Source organism: Camelus bactrianus, chromosome 16 (assembly GCF_048773025.1).
Source record: "Camelus bactrianus isolate YW-2024 breed Bactrian camel chromosome 16, ASM4877302v1, whole genome shotgun sequence".
Taxonomy (NCBI): domain Eukaryota; kingdom Metazoa; phylum Chordata; class Mammalia; order Artiodactyla; family Camelidae; genus Camelus; species Camelus bactrianus.
Window position 1 is genome coordinate 12,468,581 of NC_133554.1, and position 21,651 is coordinate 12,490,231.

The window sequence follows — 21,651 nt, forward strand, 5'->3', positions numbered from 1 at the left end:
GATGAGAGAGATCAAAATAAAAATGGAAACAAACTATATCTTTGTGGCTGTTGTGTTTTAGTCTTTTTTTCCTCAATTTGGGCCACAAAATAGGTCAGCTCCATTACTGATCAGCCTTCCCACAAATATTTAAAACAAATTGAATTGCACACCCAATACCCATCACAATTACACCAGGCACAATAACTAAATTAGCAATTCAACAAAATAATTGGAAATGCGATTCTCTCTATCCCACCAGTCTCCCTGGAGGGTTTAGCCGATCTATGGGGGAAAACTCCGCTTTCCTAATTCTGCAGCTAATTAGAGACACACTTGTAAATGAAGTTGTTTGTCTTAAAGTTGAAATTCTCTTCTGGGGGTGGCGGAGAAGGAAGGAGAGAGGAGAGAAGCCTTTCCTTCTCGTCTGGATCAAGTGGATAAACAGGTATGAAGAACGCCCGCCTGGGTTCTCAGCAGCAGCCATGCCTGCAATTAATAAAGCATCACTGTTTCACCGTCACTTGTCTGCTAACGAACGACCTCAGGTGAGCCAGCCTGGCTGACATCCTCGCCAAGAGAGGCATGCCTTTTAAAGGCCCTGGCGACTGGTCGTGTGGGTCATGTGGCGCTGCTCTTTAGGGACCCACAGGACGACAGGAGGGGCAGCTCCCGCCAGGACCTGCGCGTTTGGACCCGGGGAACCAAAGGCTCATCCTGCCAGGAAGCAAAGGGGAGGCTCCCGCACCGAGCAGACCCTGCCCTCCTGTGGACGGTCCCGAGCGGCGGGCCGGGACCTGCTGGGTCGCGTGGTCCGCCAGCCAGAGGCAGCAGTCTGCCTTGGCCCACTTGCTCTCGCCACTCCTGGAGAAGCAATCTTGAGGTTTCAATTAGGCCGTCCTTGGCCTCTTTTTCTTCCTTCAGGAAGGAAAAATCTCGATTTAATTATATAACTGAGAACTAGGCCTCGCATTCGTCCCCTCTTACCCTCCTCCACGAAGATCAGGATGTGACCTTAAAACGCCAAGTCTCCACAGGGCCGCGCGGGCTCCAGGCGCGGGGCGGGCGGGGGGCTCCCCTCCAGGCGCAGGCCTGCCGCGGCCCCGCAGGGAACAAAGGCCTGACCTTACCAGGGAGGCCTGCACATGAAACAGTGGCCCTGGGGCCTGGGGAAGCCTCCGCTCCCAAGATCCTCCTGGAACATCACAGCACCCAGGTGGGAGGTGAGGCGGGCCAGGCGGCTGCTGAAATGCTGATAAGTGAACTCAGGGCACCTGCTCCTTACTGCTTATCTCCTCCAACAATGTGAACTCAGAGTTACCGCGTTTAAAGTGTTCCGCATTAGCCTTACACTTAGCTCTTAAAACCAAGTGCGGTGTGCTACAACTTTAAAGGACACAAGAGTCAAACTGGAAAATAATTTCATGGCATCAGGGAGTCCGTTCCCGGCCCGATACCTCCAGAGGAGAGAAGGGGCCGGGTTAGCTCCCCCAGCCTCCCCCTCAGTCATGCCAGGCACCGAGGCGGGAAGCTGCTCTCTTCCCTTCACCCAGGTGTACCCCAGGTCACACTCCAGGTCACCACTTGTCGGGATCAGGCCCTACCCAAGAGGAGGCCGTTCCTCTTGGCCCTGGGACAGCTGTAGCTCTCACTGCCCCATCTGTTATCACTTAACGCATTTTCCATTTTGACCTTTGCAACAATTTGCAAAAGATTGGGAAATACTCATAGACCTGAGCTGGCCAATCCAGGAGCCACCAGCCACACTGCAAGGGCTCAGAAGCCACATGTGGCTGGTGCCTATTGAATGGACTGCATTCCCATCATCCCAGAAAGTGCTCCTGGACAGCTGTGGTCCAGATGCTCTGGACACTCCTACGGTTAGAAGAGGCCTCTCTTGGGCTCCTCGCAGGAGAAAGGAAGGCAGCTGGCCACGAGGGCGCAGGAAGCACTCAGAGCTCGGAGCTGCCCTCGGCCTGGAGGGGCAGAAACCATAGAGCAGCAGGCGAATCGCCTTGCGCCCAGTGCCAGCCACACCTGCGCACGAGCACACCTATCTGTCCCAGGGACGGGCTCTCGCGGGCAGATATTAGCACCCTAGAAGCCAGGGCCCCGGGCATCTGGGCTGCTGCCCTCCTGCCAGGCTGAGCTCTCACCTTGAAGAGCCAGAGCCCTGGGAAAGCGATGCCAAGCCTGAAAAAGGGCCAGAGTCTGGGCTGCCAGGATCCCCACCAGGATTAAGGGAGGCAACTCTGATGAGACCCAGGTCAGAGAGTGCTGGACTCACTCGACTGAAGAGAAGAACAGAGCCCACCGGGAGACCAGTTCACCTGCCCAGACAAACCTCGGCTACATAAACCTCCGCCAGCGCCTGGCCCACGTAGGAGGTCAGCACATACCTGAATGAACGGATGGGAAAAACATTCTTCCATCTGTTCCAGACCCAGGTCTACCAAGCTGCCTTTACCTAGGAACAGCTGCTTGAGGATGGGGAGGTCCTTAGGAACCAGCGTGGCTGACCCTCCCAGTACGGAGGGGGACCCCAAGGCCCAGAGGTCAAAGGCTTCCTCAAGGTCACACCCCAGCAGGTTTGATTTCTGGTCCAGGATTCCTCCCACTACTCCAGCTTCTGTTCATTTCTGTCCTTGATGCGAAACGTCACATCAGCCCATTCCAGGACTAACTCTGTGCCCTCAAGTCTATGTGAGAACTGGGTAACACACCCTGAACACCTTGGGGAGGGGCGGTTCGGGGCAGCAGATGCAGCCAGCACCATGGGACGAGGAGCCGCTGGCCCACAGCGGCCTGAGCTCATTTGCAACCCAGCCATAAAGAGGAAGATGGGGTGAGAGGAGGTGGCCGGGAATCTTTATGTGGTACTGTCACCATGCCTACTGAGGACCTTTTTCTACCCTATCAGTAATATGGGATTGTTTTTTTTTCCCCCTTACATGCTTTTAAATTTTCTTTCCTGAGAATTCAGTGTCCTTGACCTCAACAAATGCACTGAGAACCCTGAACCAGGGAAATAAACCAAGCAAACTTCTCAGGACTATAAATGCTGCCGAGGCAATGACCTTATTGGCAGACCCCATACGATGGGCAAGAAAGGCCTGGTAAAGGAAATCTATAGATTCACAAGAAAAACATAAGTTAGATAAGGCATACTCACTCGGCATTTACACCCCTCCTCTCCTCCCCAGACAAGGAGCGGTAATGAGGACTTCGTCAATACAGCTGCTGGATCCAGCAGGGGCGATGTGGATCCCCGGAACTTACGAGAGAATTAGTTAATGAACTTACCAAATTACTGGCAATTATTTTTGAAATGTTATGAAGAAAGAGAAAGCAAAAAGAAAAAAAGATAACAAGGTAGATAAGCTTTAAACAAATAAAAAAGATAAGCTTTAAACAAATAAAAAAAGAATGAGTAAGGCAAGCTCGACTTCATTCCTAGCACAACTGCCCTCAGTAAACAAGCACATGCGTAAATGAAAAAACACAAACTCAAGACACAGAAAACAAGGTTCATTCGCTTTAGACAAGGCTCACTGCTCTTATCTGCCCCGATTAACCGCAAGGACGCAGGGCAGCCTATCAGGGTGTGAGCAGAGGGGAGGCTGCCCCAGCACTCCTGCAGCCGCAGCCTCGGGCTTCTCCACCGCGCCCTCTACCTCTGCTCTCAGCAGTTTTGCTGAGACCTCATTTGTGAGTCTGGCCCAGAAGACACAGATCTCGGTATCAACACACCCCAAATCCAGAGTGACCGCCACGTGGTGGGGAATGGTGCCCAGCTTCATGACGAATGTCACATTTGGAGCCATTGAGCCTCAAACTCAGCTCCTTTGGGATGAAATGGTGAGAGATAAAAAGGCTATAATCTTGGAGAGGTCATAGCAATGTAAGCGGAGACCAGGAAACTCCACCTCTAAAAGGGCACAGCTTTTCTAAACTGGAGACGCAGAGTGTTGCTGGCCTGGTCGGAGCTGGCTTTCTCCGGTGCTCTGTCGGCTCTCAGGGTTTCCAAGTGCTCGATGAGTGTTCTTGGATGGTGACCCTGGAGAGAATGGCTACACACCAAAAACAGTACAGAGCAGCTGGGAGGAACACCAACCCATACAAAACAGGGAAAAGCCACCAGAGAGGTCCCCAGGATAAAGGCACTGAAAGTAGCAAGAGCATGAAAACCAGAGCGGAGAGTGGGGAGAGCAAATTATATGCGATCCAGCGGCCAGAAAAAATACATGTGAGCCAGGGAGGGAGAGGACGGTGTCACTTTCTGTTTATCCACCATCTTTCATTGGAGCATCTCAAAGCACATTACAGGCAGCAGCTCTTTAATCCTCCCAGAGGAGGATGCTGACTTGAAGGGTTCCCTGGGGAGCAAGAAATAAACCCCAGGATCAGACTCCAGGGCCAGGCTCCTCTCTGCCTCTCAACACCCTTTGTTGCAGATGGCCCAGCCGGGGCGGGTGACAAGTTCACGGGCGCTGCGACAAGCCTCCATCACACGTACCGACAGCCTGCAAAACATTTGGACCCTTTCCCTTGGTTCACTTTACTCCTAAAAATACACGCCAAGAACAACAGTAACTTCAAAAAACAATAACCAAGTTTTATGCACAAATGTCTTCCAGTAATGTTATTCATAATAGCAAATAATTGCTAACAATTAAACGTTCTACAAGAGGGGACTTGGTTCAGTACTGAAACTACATGCCCCCAATGGAATTACTAGGTAGCAGTTAAATTACTTAAGTGATATCTTAAAATACTTCAGTGATAAACATGGAAACAACATTCTCCTGTACTATTTTAACTATTAAAATGCAGAACGCTATGTACCACCAGTTCTCAACTGGCGGTATGTGTGTTATGTGGAGGGGGATGGCTGTATGGGCATTTTGGTTTTTTTATTACTTTTCAAAGGGTAAGTAAAACAATTTCAAAACAGTCCAAAAGTCAGTCTTTCAACCTAGCTGCTTCCCGGCCCCTCCCCGCAGGAGGAGTCGGGGCTAGTCCGTGTCACGGCGCACACACACGGAAGAGGGCAACCAGGTCATTCACGTTAACGAGAAGGTATTTCTGGGTGGTGGGATTACAGCTGAATCTTATTTTCATGTTTCTACTACTTTCGTGTAATTAATTTTTGACAGAAATAAACTGAGAAACCAGCCTTCTCTTCTCTATCCTGAAGGGACAAGACCCCGCTGGCTCCCGGCTCTGGCCTCGGGTGCAGACCGGGGTGGGGTGACAGCTCTGCGCCCCCCGCCCCGCTCCCGCGGTGTCTTCGGGGGCTGCCGGGTGATGAGGGTCGTGTGTGGAGGAGAAACTCCGCACAAAGGGGAGGAATGCTTCAGTCAACGCTGAAAGAGGGCCTGGGATTGAACCTCTTGATAAACAGTTCTCAACTCATTTAAAAGTCAGCATTAGCCACCAAAATGTAAAGTACTAGTTTTATTAAAATGCAAATCAATCAACTAATCTGTCTTTCTAGTAACAGTTGAATTGCGGTATCCGTGTCAATTAAAATAGTTCCCAATTTATTCTTGGCTGGAAGGAGGGTGGTCCTCTGAATTTTAAATTGCTAGCCTCTCTTTACTGAAAATTCTGTCCTTTCTTTCTCATCTCTCCTGATTTTAATTCATTTCAATTAAACACGTTGGACTCCAAATATTTTGAAGTACCTGTTTGGATCTTCTTCTTCATCAGGTGAAGAGTGACTGTGACAAAGGCCTACGGCTTTCGGAGACATGGGCCAGCATCGCGCTCACGGAGGCCCCACACTAACAGGTCACTCGCCTGCTGTTCCGACGCGCATTATCCATAATCCTCAGGCCAGACACGCAGGATCGGATGTTCTATATTTTAGAAAGTGACCATTTTGAAGGGAGTGCGTGTGGGGGAACTCTTCTGTTTCTGCTGACTGATCTTTTACGTAACTGGAGACACAATGAAAAGTAAACGTTTCCCTGACAGTCAAGCCCAAGAGGTAACTTCCAAGACAAGAGAAACAAGTCACCGAGCACCAAGGTGCAATCAGTGTGAGATGGAACATGCTGCACCCCTCACTTGCCCACCCGGAGCCCCGCAGACACTTGGGCGCTAATGCTGAACCGTGATGCTGATGACACTCAGGACTCACGTCACCTGGAGCCCAGCCTCCAGTCCAGATACCTACTCAAGGATACGTGGGATTCCTGGGCCCCAAAACCTGTGACTTGATTTTGACACTTTAAAACACTATCAAAACCTGACTTTAAAAATGACGACTGGTTATTAACTACAACTGCACTCAGTTGCCTGGACACAGCATTTCTGTCACCCCATAGCTCTGCATGAAGATTTGGGCAAAGGACCCAGGAGACGGTCAGCCTCACGGGCAGGCGCACACACATTACTTATGCAAGATCACCTCCCCTGCACACTGACCACAGCAGGCCAATAAATCCCCCTTATGGGGCTTTAATTTCCAGCTTTTGACCTTTGGATGAAAAACAAGTGAATCATTTCCTCCTGCTAGATTTACACCAGAGCTAATCTCAATAAAGTGATTTAGGAATGGTGAGAATGGAAAAGGACTCTGGAAGCATCTTCATGGGGGAAAAGAGGAAACAAAAGAGAAGTCAGAGATGTGCGTTTAGTAACAGGCAAATGCCTCCAAGGTACAAAGTCTCGGGGGCACAGCTGACGGGCCTAGGGGGATCCCCTGCTCCTTGGAGCCACGATCAACTGCTGAACATTACCCAACCAGAAAGCAGCACCTGCCCAGAATTATTCCCTTCCATGAAGTTTTGTATTATGAGAGCAGGCCATGCGGCTGGGGAAAAAACGAAAACTCTCAAAGAACGTGTCACTCTGCTGGAGCGCTAAATCACTCACTCGGGGCTGCTCAACAGATCACGTGTGCCGCCAGTGGCGACAATAAAAACACTCTTTATTTGTGGTGGTGAAAGGCCGTAGGGGGCGAGCCCTCTGCACACGAAGTGCTGGGGACACAGACACTGGACTCCAGGCTTCCTGGCACCGATCCGGCCTGTGTTCCGAACAGCACACCTTCCCGGGACTTCCCGATCCGCTCCACACCCAGCCCGTGGGTTCCTCTGTCTGGGGCTGGATGTGCGGAGGCCCGGCCTCAAGGCCTCGTCCATCGCAAGAGAGGTGGGCGCCGTCAATCCCTGTGGCCTTCATCGGGAGGGTTGAGTTGGCCAAAAAGAGACCGATACAACTCTGTCCTGGAAAGCAAGCAAAACAAACACGTTGGGTTAACTTTTCAAGGTTAAAAAAGAACCGAGAAGCTGGGAAATACCCCAATCTGCTTCTTCGATTGAAAACACAGCCACATAATTAAAAATGCATCCCACGGCTCTTGTTCACAAATACAAAGGAAGGGAGAAACCGAGAAGCAGCCAATCAAACAGTAAAATATGTAAATAGTCCGGCGTGGCTGGATACCCTGTCTCCGGGGAACGAGTTTTCTATAAGTTTGCCCTTTACAGACAGGCTCTTCAAGTAAGAAAACAAGATTGAATATTTTAATAGGATGTATGAGGCTGCCACACGATGAGGAGGATTCAATCAGACACGGGATGTAAGGGATATAATTCGGTTTTCATACATTTTCTTGGACTCGGCAGTACTTGAGAAACAGTGAAAATGACCCAGCAACAAGAGTCCAATTACGAGCACACGTGCAGCTGCTCAGGCAGCCAGGCTCTTCCCCACACCCGGCCCTTCCCTCATTCTCCATCTAATGAAAAATTCGATTGGCTGATTTATTTCTGAAGTTGGGTTTGCCGCTAAAAAAATCCGAACATGCCAGGCTCTTGGGTCCCTGGAAATGAAGCAGATCACTTCCCACCCTGCTTCTGCCACCCCCGGCCAAAGTCACCTGTCGGGGCCGGGGAGGCCTGCCTAGCGCCGAGCCGGTGGCTCCAGAACCCCTCCCAGGATGGAGAGAGATGTGAGGAGCCATGAGGGTCCAAGCAGGTCAAACCCACCGGGGAGGCAGGGACCACGGCCGGCTCGGTGCCGAAGTCCAGCCGCTGGCCTCAGGGGAGGAGGGTGGGCGCACACGGGTGAAGGTCATGGGCCAGCAAGTAAACGACCACGGGACAAAGCTGTGCCCACTCTGTTTTATGTTTTCAAGATCCAACCATAAAACACAGCCTGCCATCTGTCCTTGCTAAGAAAACAGGCTTTTTGAAGTGCTCTCGTTATCTGAGAGTCCTCATCAGCAAAGCTACTTTTGGTCCAGCCAGACTTCAACACCAAAACTTACCAGCCTGTTTTTGAAATGACCCCCTATAGTGGTGGGCGCAGACAGAGGTACTATACTTAGAAAATCCAGCAATAGGAATAGCATATTATAACTTAGAGAAAGAAAAAGTGTTAACGAAGGAACCACAGAAGCCACGAATGTAACTAAACCTCACCTGCTGGGGGCCACAGGGCAGGCAGGGCAAGTGTGGCCAGAACACAGGGGGGCTCCCATCTTATTACCGGAATTTTATTGCTGGAATTTGCTGGCCCCTCACCCTGAACTACCCACCAGCCCCCGGGGCCTGCAGACAAAGGATGCGTCTCTTTTGTTCCTGTGCTGTACACACCGCCCGGCTCGCGCCCTCAGCTGGCCCCAGATGAGCGCGTTCAAAGTGGAAGGCAGCTTCGGACCAAATGCAAATGAGAGGCAGGCAGCCTCCCTTCCAAAGGCAGTGGCTTCCGAATCGCCAGCTCCATCACAGAAAGGACAGCCTTGCCCTGCCCAGGCGTCAGTTTATCACGCGGCGGCCTGCCTACTTGCCAGTGAGTACAGGTCTCTCTAGCCCTTTCCACAAAGAAATTAAACGGCATTAGGAGAGTCGCCGTGACAAAGCGGACGGTACGACTTTAAGGCTGCAACAGCTGATGAGAGGGGAGCGAAGCACAGCGCTATTTAGCCTTTCACAAACAGCCCCTTTCCAGCCTCGCAGAGCTCGCCGGCACCGGCACCTGCCCTGGTCATTACCCTGAGCAAATGCTTCCTCTCAGCGCGGCAGTATCAGCGAAGCGCCGGGGCCAAGGCAGCAGTTACTGTCCGCAGCAGGGTTCACGTGTCAGGAGCAGAGAGCGAAGTGCTGAAACCCATGTTTTGATAGAACATCATTTCACACTCAGGTGGGCAAAGCTGACAAGCATATGCAGCTGTTCATGGCAAAGCAACCTGGAAAGCTGAGTGGTCTGGGCTCTTAAAATATTTTTACAGAAAGAGAGAAAATACGAGCAGGGGATTATTCCAATCTAAAAATCCCCAAGTAATTTCAACTCTGAGTCCTCCTCACCCACTACCACCAATCAGTGACCGTTTTACCTTCAAAGTATCTCCACCCCGCTGCTCCTCCACCTCCACCATGATTTCAGATCTCACCATCTCTCACCAAGAATGTGGCGACAGCCTCCTCACTGACTTTCCTGTTCCCGTCTCCTCCCCCCGCCACTCCCCTCAGCCTCAACTCTGGAGATTCTAGAGTTGGACAAAGCAGACCCTCCTGGGATCCAAGAGCACCACCAGGATGAAGACCCTGGACTTCAGCTGCTCAGCGTGGCCCCTGCCCTTCTCTTTCCCTGCAGAGGCTCTGCTTGGGGCAGAGCTGGGAAAACCAAGGCCACGAGTGGGGCCTGGGGCCCCGGTCCTCGAGCCGGTGTATATCCCCTAACAGAACTTCACAAAATCATGCAGCCCCTGCATACATTTTTAAGTTGACATATAAAATTCTTCTTGATGGATTTAATAGGCACCAAGGATATAATTACCAGAATACTGTGAATACTTTTTTTTTTGGCAGGGGGTGGGTGGGTAATTAGATTTATTTATCTATTTGGAGGAGGTACTGGGGATTGAACCCAGGACCCTGTGCATGCTAAGCACGTGCTCTACCACTTGAGCTATACCCTCCCCCTCTGTGAATACTAACTTTCAAAATAAAACCCTCACATCCCTTCTGTAATATACCCAATGGGACCTATTTGCCATACTGATTTGATACTCATCATAGTTCATTTAAACAACACATTAAACAAACTCTTTAAGTTGGAAATTTTACAGCATCTTTTTCTTTTCAAACTTCTATTTCTATGATTTTTCCCTACAGATTTTTGTCCTGATATAATTGTTTTATGCTTGAAAGTCTTTTATTGATCACCCTATCATACTTCTTGGCCACAAAAACAAGTATGCAAATTGAAACACGTTTTGTTTGAAATTTTAAAAGTTGAAGCAAAAATGTTTTAATTTCTTGGGACCATAAGGTTCTAAGTAATTAAAAATATTCCTTCTGAATTGTGTTATCATTACAATTATTATCAGGGTACAACTGGGTACTTACAATAACAACAAAATGTATTATAATTTTGGTAAAAATTTAATACACATAAACATTACTGGAACTGTATCTCTTAATGATACGGGTGCAACCTTTCCCTCCGTTCCCTCATTCCATGGATGATTATCTATTGCTAGAATGAAAGAGGGTTCAGCATCGATTCTATTCCTATTTTTTAGTTTTTGGAGACATGAATGCTGAGAAACCCTGTCACATAAACAAGCAGGAATGGGAATGGAGACTTCTGTTATAGTAATGACACTCAATTCTTTTAATTCCTTCTGAATTTTATGCCAAAAAAGAAAAAAAATCACATAGTAATCTACCACCAGAAATTAGTTTTAATGACCTACAGCTGACAACTCAATTAGGTTCTCCTGCAGTTTGGTTGAGAATAAAGGCCTGGGAGCCACCTGGCCCACAGGGATCTGGTCCCCAGTCCTCGACCAGGGCTGCTCTCAGTCCCTGCGCCAACATTCTGACTGGTCCCGTTCAGGGCAATGCCCCACACTGGAGCAAGGAGGGGCCCACTGTGGAAGGCGAGGCGGAAGAAGGACCTGCAGCTCCGGCCCGGGGACAGGCGCGCTCTCAGGCAGAGCCACTTCAGGAAAGAGCTGGAAATTGATCCTGAAAGCCCTGTGCCTCCTTTCCCTTCGGGAGACCTCTGCGGTGCCCCAGGAGGAAACCGAGGCGGAGGGCGTCCTGAGCTGTGTCCCAAGCCCAGAAGGTGTGAGAGCTGGTGCCAATGCTCAGGGGGAGGTAAAGGCGCCTGAAAAGAAACAGGGCACGCCCACAGCCCTTATCCACCCCAAGGAAGGAAAACAAAACTAAAAATAGAACTAGGTAACGAAAAGCCATCCTGGGACTGGGACGCAGGGTCAGACTGCCTCCTGCCGCACAGAACGTTTCCCCTGCAGCATCTTTCCTAACCGGGATTTAGCCACGCAGAGAAGCTAAACCATCAATCCTTCAGGTTAACCTTGTCTCCATCCCATTCTCCAGCTTAAGTGTATGGTTTAATACTTGAGGTCCCCTTAAGGCTATGCATAATGAACTTGTTTTTTTTTTTTTAAATACATAATTTCTGCTCCCTATCACATTAAGAATTAAGATTTGAATCACTGAGCTCAAGTGCTTTCCCCTCATTTGTTGCCCCTCCCCCATGCTCTCGGCCTCAATGGCCAGTGGGAATGTCCATTGAAGAAAACGTGTTCATGCTGGTATCATGCAGAAGAACCTACAGAGTAATTAACAGGACTTGGACCTAAGGTAGAAGGTCGATGGCAGGGGCTCTTCCTTGAATTAAAATTTAACTTACCCTTTATTGCAACCTACAAAAGCAAGTAATGAGCACTAACATTTTTATTTCTTTTAAACTGTCATTTAGGCTGTAGAGGGGATAATTACCTATCTCTAGTGTAGTAAGGTTTTATAACCCTTAGTGAGGCATTTTCTAATTTAATATTTTTACTATATTATCATAAAACCTGTTTCTGGGAAAAAAATGATCATGGATTAGCAGCCATTTTCCATAAAGACAGAACGTGTGTGTGTGTGTGTGGTGGGGTGGGGACTAGGATTCAGCTTATTCATTATGTGATTCTTCTGAAGAGACTTAAGTATGCACAGTCTGGCCTGCTGTGAGATGCTATCGCTTGAGTGGCGGGTCAGTTTTCCAGCCCCGAATGAAACGGAGGTGGACGCGTGTTATGGTGCCGCCCAGCCACGAGCACCTGCAGCCCTCCCTTCAGCTCCACGCGAGCGCTCCTCACCAACACAGACCAGTGTCTTCCACGCAGTCATCCGGGCAAATGGTACAAAGGAACCCATGAAACTTGCAGATGATCTGTGGGGCTTGCACTTGGCCAGGTCAGGAGTTTGCAGCCTTTGGGATATTGACAGACTGTGCCGGCTGTGCCCTGGGACACAGCACTGCACCCCTCTGACTCCAGCCTGGACACCCCTGAGCTGTGCCCTCCTGTCCCTGTAGCCAAAGGCAGGCAGGCAGTGGAGAGAAAGCAGCAAGGCCGCCGCTCCCTAAAAACCTGCACTGCCTCCAAAAGTACATCACAGCCTCTGAGCAAGCATTATTATACACAGGGGTTCTGAGCCCATCTTCCAGTGGGGACGACATCGCTGCTTCCTGATTAACACTATACACATAATTCGCCCTTGATTAATTTGAGGTTGTTCATTAGTTGCTTCACGGGGAGAAGGGGATGTCTCCCTAAACATAACAGGCGCATCCCAGAGCGCGCACTCCCCTCCCCACACACCCAAGGGCCTCGTGCTGAGCACAGAAGGGGCTTCTGCGGACTTGATGCCTCACACAGACATTTAAGGATCCGAGGATGACGAAACGCACAAAGGAAAGTAAGACTAAGAGCTCCAGTTCCTACAGCGCTCGGGTCCAGCAGAACCTCCATCAAACCCGAATCCTTGTGAGTCAGTAAGACACAGCCAGAACAGAAACTCCCTGACCACTGTGGTTGCTGATGACAGACATGCTTTAAAAAATTATTGGTGATGTCCCTGATGCATGCTTTTTCATGTTTGTGTTTCGTAAACAACTTACTTATTAGTGCTGGGGAAGCTCATACACACGTATTAGACAGTATAACACAAAGGTATGAAAAATTCACAAAACACATCTGAATGCCTATTTGCTCTGTTAGGTTTTATAGAATTACAGAGACACGAATGACACAGCAGAGGCTGAACTGGGAAGGTGAATCCTGTCTAGGACAACCCCCTCCCCTCGGAGAGATGCGGGAACGCCCTTCCTCCCACTGTGACCCCACCACCAGGCCAGGAGCTGAGTGCTTTCCCCGCCCAGCACTACTGCCGTCCTCTCCCAGTTACACCTGTTCTCTGGGCGAAAAGAAACCGTTCCCTCCGTTCCTGCTATGGCAAAGGTGGAGTTCTCCTGCCGGCCTGGCTGAGCCCCTGAGCCACCCCTCCAGCCCCGGTTTGCCAAGACCCGACGTAACAGCCCGCAGGCCATCCGCGCCCGCGCTGGGCATCTCAAGCAGCCTCCTCCCGTGTTCTCGGCACACCCTCCTGTGTTCTCGGCACCCCCCCCCCCACCGTGTTCACGGCACACTGTCCCTGTCCTCGCAAAGCTTCTGCGCTCTCTCTTCTGCCTGCCAGGATGCCCAGGGCAAATGCCACCTGAGCAAGTTATCCTGCCAGTGATCGCCTGGCACATACTAATGACACCAAACCAAGGGGTTCTCCTCACCTACCCCCAACCATCTGGCTGCTTTGGGGTCTGTTCCCCAAAACACCAGGGACAAAACAGCACCTTCCTTCATCTTCCGTTCCTTCTGCATCCTCTGACCCAAATCCATTCTACTCTGTATCAGAGGCTTTACAGGCGAGAGAAAGATTTCTGAGAAGTGTTTCTGTGACCTAAACAGGGAACTATATCGACCCAGACAGCAGGATCCGAGGCAGAGGGCTCCAGGACTTCGTCCCTCAACAAGCCTGAACTGTGAGGAAAGCAATGCAAGCCCAGAGACAGGTGTACATCTTGTCAGAAGGGAGCGTCGTTTCGTCACAATGACATAAAAAAATCTTGAGAGTAGAAAACTCGGAATTCCTGAACACAGCTGAAACGTCAGCATTTCTCTCCCTCGCTCGCCTCCCAACATCCCCAGCAACAAAAAGTCAACCACAGGCTTCTTTTCTGAAAAGCCAGCACAGTTTCATAGCAAAAAATAATACACAAAAGATAAAGAAAGGTGAAAAGAGAAGAAGGCAACCTTCTCTTACCGAGGACTTATTTCTTAACAGGATCAAGTCAGCAAAGTAACAGTGACTGAGAGAATGCCCTCACCCATCACTAATTACCTAAATCCGGATACAAAGCAAATTTCCCATCAGAACCTGTCTGAACCCTTCCTGAGCTACAAAACAGCCACCCGCGGCTACCCGAATCTGCCGCTAGGTGGCAGTACATGACACGTTTCTAAGTGGTCCAGGCAACTAGCCAGGCTCCCAGCAAACTGTGGCCATAAATTTTACCTGGCGCTCTGCTCTCATCGCCATCCTCCCCAATGCTTGAAGGAGACTCGAGAAGGTCTGTTCCAATTCGCTCTTTTGGTCAGGTCAGAACTAGGTCCTTCAAACCTCTGCAAATGCTTTTAGCCCTACAGCTTTAAATTACAGATGGTGACATGTGGCCTCTGGCCTGTCTCCTAAAGATCAGACAGACTCAAGATTTATAAATGCTCAAAGACGCAGGTTCAGGCCCCAAACAAAGGAACCGAAAGGCTGGGGAAGGGAAGGAGAGGTGAGAAGGAGCGAGGGGTAAATCTGTAAAGGTTTTCTCCCCACGTGCACTCCCTCCTCGTTCTCAAGTCAGTTACAGATTCACTCCACTTAAACGAGGAAGAAAAAGACTTGAAACTTCCATCATCCCTACCACTAGCTTCAAGTCTCTCAAATTCTTTTAAGGAAAAATAATTTACCTTGGTGGACTTGCGAAAAAGAGGAGGGGGGAGCTCTCGACAAAAGGGACGTCGCCTCCTCTCCTGTGCATTAATATTCCATGTTCCTGGGATGACTTCCACTTTCACAGTTTGACTGTTTTATAACAGATTTGATGTGAGAGAAGACAAATAGCCTCACAAAGGAAAGACGACAAATCATCTCATTGCTTTTAGCAGGGTTTTCTCTTTATTTTTATTTATTTTTACTCTGTGGCTGGGCTGCAGAGCTCTCTGCCTTGCTGGAGATGTTTAATATTAACATCAGGCCACCACGATCCTGGCAATAGAGTTGGCCGGCGTGGTGTTTACAGCTTTGTGACTGCTGGCTTCAGGAAGATGAAGCTCCTTGTTCAAACAGCAGCCCCTCTAACAGCTCCTGTTAAAAGCCAGGGGATGCTTCACTGCTTAGACGTGAATCACTTCCTGCAGCCGCACGGAAGGTGAGGCTGACACTGAGTTACATTTGTATCCCTATCAAGACTGCTGCCCAATGACCCAGGGCCTGGGGGAGGCGTCTGATGCCTCTCTCAGCTCCGGTTTCTCGTCTACTTTGAGGAGGGTCAAAACACAGAAATGAGTGAAGGTGTGTTCTGTCAGACCCAGAGTCTCAGCAGGCATTCCATTACTTCTAGTAAGTTGAAGGACTTACCAAACCCCCAGCCCTAATCCAAACATGAAAGCAGGAACTCCTGAGCATGCAAACACAGGGACCGCCTGCAGGGCCTGAGCCCGCAGGACACACAGGTCCTCAGGGGGCCCTCGGAGCAGGCGCTGCCAGCCACGGAAGTTCCCTCCCCCCGCAGGGGGTCACCATCTCCTGTTCTGTTTCTGCTCCACCCTCTTTGTCTTTTGTATCTTCCTTTCCTTCTCCTGGGGTCTGTTCCCCTCCCTCCTCCCTTCCCCCTCTCTCCCCGCCTCTCTCTGACACCTGCCCTGGCAAACTCACTGGTGCTCTTGGCTCTGACAATCCTCTTAGCGCAAAGGATGTCACCAGCCCCCAAGCTGGAGGGTCTGCATCCTCACTGAGGCACTGCGTCCAACTAGAATAAACTGACCACTGGCGACACCAGGCCCGGCAAGGCAAGTCTGTCACCTAGACTACCTTTGTTAATAATGGCAGAAATCGTTACCTGTGTCCCACACTTGACCGTTTAATGGCAGGAAGCTACAAAGATACAGGTATTAATACCACACCTTCTGATTAGGAAACAAAATCCACCCTGAGCTAGGGCCCTTGTTTGGCAGTTTACTTACACTATTGATAAAATGCAAATCCATGGCCTCCATCTGTCCATCTTTTTGGGTTAATGGTTCCCTTCAAAGAACTTCCTCCTCTCCTCTCTAAATCAGAGAGAGATTTGGAAAAAAGGAGGTTTATCCCAGAAACCTGCCAGGTAACTTTCCCCAGGAGGGTGACCAGGGGCCCTCAGCTTCTGGATGTCAGCAACAGGGCCACCTCCCCCGCCACCCTCGCTTCACCAACCAGTCACTGAAGCCCACAGTCTGATGACCTCGGCCAGTTACACGACTCGTTTTAAAACGCCTGACTGCTAAGTGCAAAATGAGTAGTTTGCATTCTGCGCCTGGAGGCTGGGGAGCCTGTCCTGCTGCAGGGCTGCGCCTCCCGTGCAGGATGGAGAGCAGCAGACCAGAGGCCAAGTGCTGCCAAGTGTGTGTAGGAGAAAATGTGTATTGATTTCTTCTTTCTTATAAAGGAGCACAAAGCAGTGAAGAACAATTGCTCGTCTTTGCAGCATTTCACATTCCACCCAGACAAAGGCCCAACCCCCACCAGCCTCCCAGAAGCAGAAAGGTGATCCGCCCGGAGCTGCGGCCCCTGGGTGTCAGCGGCCACCAGGTCCACTGTGGGGCCTCCAACCACCCCGGGCCATGAGCACCTCCCCTGCCTCTGATCAAGCAATTTCCCTCTCTGGGCTGATGGTTCCTCATCTATATTGGAGAAGGGCCTTCAGTCTTATTTACCTTTTAAGTGGAGGTGCCCAGAGGGTAAAAGAGTTAATGTTTATAAAGTGTTCGGCTCCCCAGAGGGAGACAATGGATAAAACACAAGGTGTGGTTATGGCTCATTCAAGACCTCATTTCCAGGGTAGTTAGTAACAGCTTCCCATTACAAGTGCTCTGCTTCCTGGCACCTCGTACTGGAAGTACAGTGAGGCAATGCCCTTTATCTAAATGTGCTTTTTCAGTTTGACACTTAGAACTAACACTGAAAAACCAAAAGGTGACCAGGGACTATTACGCCTCGTTAGCGCTCATGCAGGATCCATCCCAGGGCTGTTTTCTTCTTAACCTCAACAAATCCTCAACACAGTCCCCAAAAACTGACCTAAAATTGTAACGGGTCATCACAGAGCCTTGTCTGTATACTTTGTGTTTCCACAGTAACTAACCACTTGTACCAGGGCCACCAGAAACCAAACCCAGGACAGTACTCACAGCCAGGATGGGCAGGAGAAGACCAACAGTATGATGCAGAGTTTGTGGTGTACACTCTTGCACGTGATGGAAATGCAAGAGTCTTCTTGAAAGATCTTTTCCCGGGGTTCATCCTGAGTAAAAAGAACTTAAAAACTCTCTTACGTAAAGGACCAGGAAAGCCGAATTCTCTTTATTTCTGGGGCTTTTCCAACATGGCCAAGAGCGAAGAACAAAATATGAAGCTGGCCCCCAAGCAGTGCAATGTTGGAACACGGAGACAGAGAATCAGGGCACAACCCGGAGGGGAATGCAGTATAGAACATGGCCAGGTACCCAGTGCCGCGGGAACAGAGCAAAGCACAGACTTACAACGGCTCGACTCCAGGTGCTTCGACTTTATGACGGTGCGAGAGCAATACCCACAGAGTAGAAACTGTACTTTGAATTTTGAATTGTGACCTTTCCCTGGGCTAGACCTGTGGCAGACACACTCTCACAATGCTGGACAGCGGCAGCCCCGGCCAGCCGGGCCATCACCAGGGTGAACGACAGACACACTGACAACCATTCCACACCCAACCTTTGTGTTGTTCACTTTCAATACAGTGCTCAATAAATGACATGAGATACTCAACATTTTATTATAAAGCTGGTTTTGTGTCAGATGATTCTGCCCAACTGTAGGCTAATGTAAGTGTCGGAGCACGTTTAAGGTAGGCAAGGTTCAGCCATGATGTCAGTAGGTCAGGTGTACTAAATGCATTTTCGACTTATAATATTTTCAAGTTTATCAAGATGTAACCCCATTATAAGTCGATGAAGATGTGTACAGTAAAGGAGTTAGGTGACTCAGAGATTTCAGGAAAATGGCAAGAAGCCTTTGTTCATTCACCTTGTAGGACTGTTTGCAAAAATAAGCTTACCAGCAAACTGTTTACAAGCAACAGACTCATAAGCTGAAGGCCACTAAAGGCATTTCAGACAGAAGAACTACAGCCAACTTTTCTCAGGTTTGCACAGAAATGGGTATGTCTGCGTGGCGGGCAAAGGGACAATGATGTAACATATACAGATGTGAAAACATGAATTTTGTTTGTTTAAGTCATTATCTGCACAGACATAATTTAAAATAGTCCTCAGAAACAAAAAATTAAAATTACATTTCATTCTTAAGAATCAAATGATCAAAAAGGACTATTTTCACTTTCTACAGAAGGGAACTAAGGCCGAGAAAGAAGAGCTCTTCAAGGCCACACTGGCTGTGAGCTGGGGCAGAACCGGTGCTCAAGAATCCGGAGTCAGTTCTCTAGAGAAGGTTGACACCAATTGGGGAAAGACTTCAAACTGTTTTGCAAATAATACTTGTGTTATACTACATAATAAGGCAGGATACAACTGGAATCAAAATACATTATTCAAAATGTGTGAGCATAAAATCTTGATAATACCCAATACAGGATTGTAGTAAACATATACATACTGTTCTGACTTATAAATTCAGCATTTTTAGCAAGGAAAAAAAAAAACTCTAATAAGTATTTTTGTGAACAGTGTTAAGTATTGTTAGAGAAGAACAAATGAAATAGGGGTTCAAGGACAAAAGAGCCTCCACCTCAGTGGGGGATGGGAACCTTCAAAGTCTCCTTTAAAGGGCTGGTGTGGGCCAAGGACTATGGACTTGCAGCAGGAAGGGGCAGAGGTGGGGTCGGGAGGTGGGTAGGGGTGGGGAGATGCTCCAGGTCGAGTGAGCAGAGCTAAGAGACACTAGTAGGGGAAGCAGAGTGTGTCCCGGGACTCTAGGGGACCGCAGGACAGCACAAAAGGCGTGCACCCTGAACCAGGGGAGGAGGAAAGGCTGCAGGCCTTGAGTGGTAGGTTCGAGGACAGCTTCCACCCCGCAGGCCACAAGGAATGGTATGCGCTGAGTGATATTTTAGGAAGGTGTAATCTGGCAATGCTGCACAGAACTAATTAGATCAGACTGGTGGTTAAGAGGCCGTTAATGTAAGTCTATGTGGGAAGCAAAAAAAAAAAAAAATCTGGGCTCAAAAAGCAGTAGGAATGGAAAGGAGAGAACATTGAACAATATATTAAAAGTTCTAAGCAGATTAAAAGTAAGAAAATAAATCAGATGAAACCAATCGGTGAGTAGCTGACGGTGGGGTACAGGAGGGCCCACCTAAGCATAAAAGCAATGAAATACATCCAGAAGAAAAATGTGTTATATATTCGATCACATAAAAAGCAAAACTTGTAAGTGACAAGTAAAAATCATTAACACCAACAGCTAAGCAAAAATGGGAAAATCTACAAAAAATATGAAATATGGTATACAACAATAACATACAGAATTCATACAAACTGCAAATACAGATGATTAATAAACATACAGACTCTTCAATAAGTTACTCTATTAGTAGCTCTTTAATAGGTTACTATTACGTGAGAAAATAAACATTAGATACTTAGCCCAGTGCCTGGCACACTGCAGGTCCTCAGTAAGGTGTCACTGTTACCAACTCCCCGCATCAGCAAAGGTAAATGACATGCGCCTCACTTGGGGAAGGGGGTGGGGCGCTGATGGGGGCGGGGCAGTGATGGGGTGGGCAGCGATGGGGGCTGAGTTAGTTCAACCCATCACGAATCATTAGAAAGTTTATGCCTTTGATCCAGGAAATACCCTTCTACTCTTCAGAACCTATTCTAAAGATATAAGCAAAACTTACAACATGGATTCCTATACAAGTATGTTCACTATAGCACTACTTAAAGAGAAATAAAAACAATCAGAAATAACCTAAATGTTCAAGAATAAATAGTCCATAACTTAATATTATAAAGTCAATTAAAATGTCTTTAAAATACTTAATGGTATTAAAATACTTACAAAGTTAACTGGAAAAGGCAGTTCAAACATATATATAAATATATATATATATATCTTTATAAAATACACACACAAAAACATTCTGCAAGAAAATATTAAAGTACTAATGACAGTCAATTCCCAATAGCAGATAACAGGAATTTCCCTTTGTTCCTTTCTGTATTTTCCAACTTTTCTTCCATAAGCGTGCTTTGTTTTTATTATAGAGGAAAAATACTGTCTTTACGGGAAGCAGGTGACAGGCCCCGAGTCCAGCAGAAGGAGAACTCTAAGAGCAAACTGATCGAAAATGCTGGATCAGTTTCCAAAGCTAATTATGAGGTTAGGGTCTCTGTAATCAGAAGAATGGTGTAACCATAAGAGCAGGTCTGGAAATTCAGTGACTCACTAAAATGTGAATGGCTTGAAAAGGCAGAACCTTCCTATATAAACGGCATCTTTATTATAATAGAAAGAAAAAAATTCTTAATCCAGACAAGTTTTCTCCCTCCCCACACAAGTTTTTAATGGAGAGAAAGGCTCTGAGTGTGTGTGGTGGGGCACGGAAGCAGCTTCCCTTGGCACACACTGCCATGTATTTCTAAGAGCTTGCTGATTTCTTGGAAACAAGGGGCAGGGGTTGGCAGCCACACTCTTAGATCCAGACACCAGCTCCGCTACTAACTTGCTGCTTATCTTGGGCAGGTGACTTAACTGCTCTACGCCTCAGCCTTCTTATCCTAAAACATAGATAATGTCAACCACTTTGATGGTTTCTAATAAGGTCTGAATGAAAACATACATGAAGAGTTTAGTGCAGTGTCTGGCATACAGTAAATGCTCAGTACGTGGACTATGAAGTTATTAGTCTATGTCATTTCATTGCCAATCAGAAATAGGGTGGCAGACTTGGGGGGGATGAATCAGAGCAAAGGATGAATGCACGTAAAATCTGCATGTCCAAGCAACCCGAGTTGCTCGGTTGGCTCAAGTGATCACTGTGAGAAATGTGTTAATAATGCGTATGGATGACTAATCTAAATTAAGGTGGAAAACATTAACCATTGCCTACCTCCTTGCAAGTTATTTCACTGTGACTAATACAGTATTGATAAGATATTATGTTTTAAAAGACAATAATACAATGTAAAAACTTAAAAATAGTAATTCCTTAAGTGAAACATTTACACTCACTTTCGACAACAAATGTGAACAGTCTCTTTGGGAGAAAAACAGAATTCACAACCCTTTGGAGAAATGATGGAATCTGACTGCAGAAATGAGAACTGTAGTCAAGAAGCCCCCATTTCGAGGAAAGATTTATCTGTTCGGCATCTAAATCTCTTTCCAGAAAATGTACTTTCTCTCTCTACAACCTGCTTGGAACCAAGGCTCAATTTGAGTATGCAAATTCTCTAGAACTGTGTAAGACTGAGCTGAATCGAATCGGGAAATACGGAAGAAACAATAGCAGTGCTCTCTTTTCAACCCAGTTTTAAAACTCTGGCCCAAG

General features: G+C 48.1%; 1 protein-coding gene across 1 annotated transcript in view; it reads right to left on the bottom strand.

Moving 5' to 3' along the window:
* Positions 1–6,879: 6,879 nt before the first annotated feature.
* The window catches only part of AATF (apoptosis antagonizing transcription factor), a 92,105-nt gene continuing 77,333 nt past the window's right edge, over positions 6,880–21,651 (bottom strand). The window contains exon 12 of the mRNA XM_010949198.3: positions 6,880–7,214. Within this exon, the coding sequence (XP_010947500.1) occupies positions 7,151–7,214 (64 nt within the window). The 3' untranslated portion in view covers positions 6,880–7,150. The remainder of the gene's footprint in view (positions 7,215–21,651) is intronic.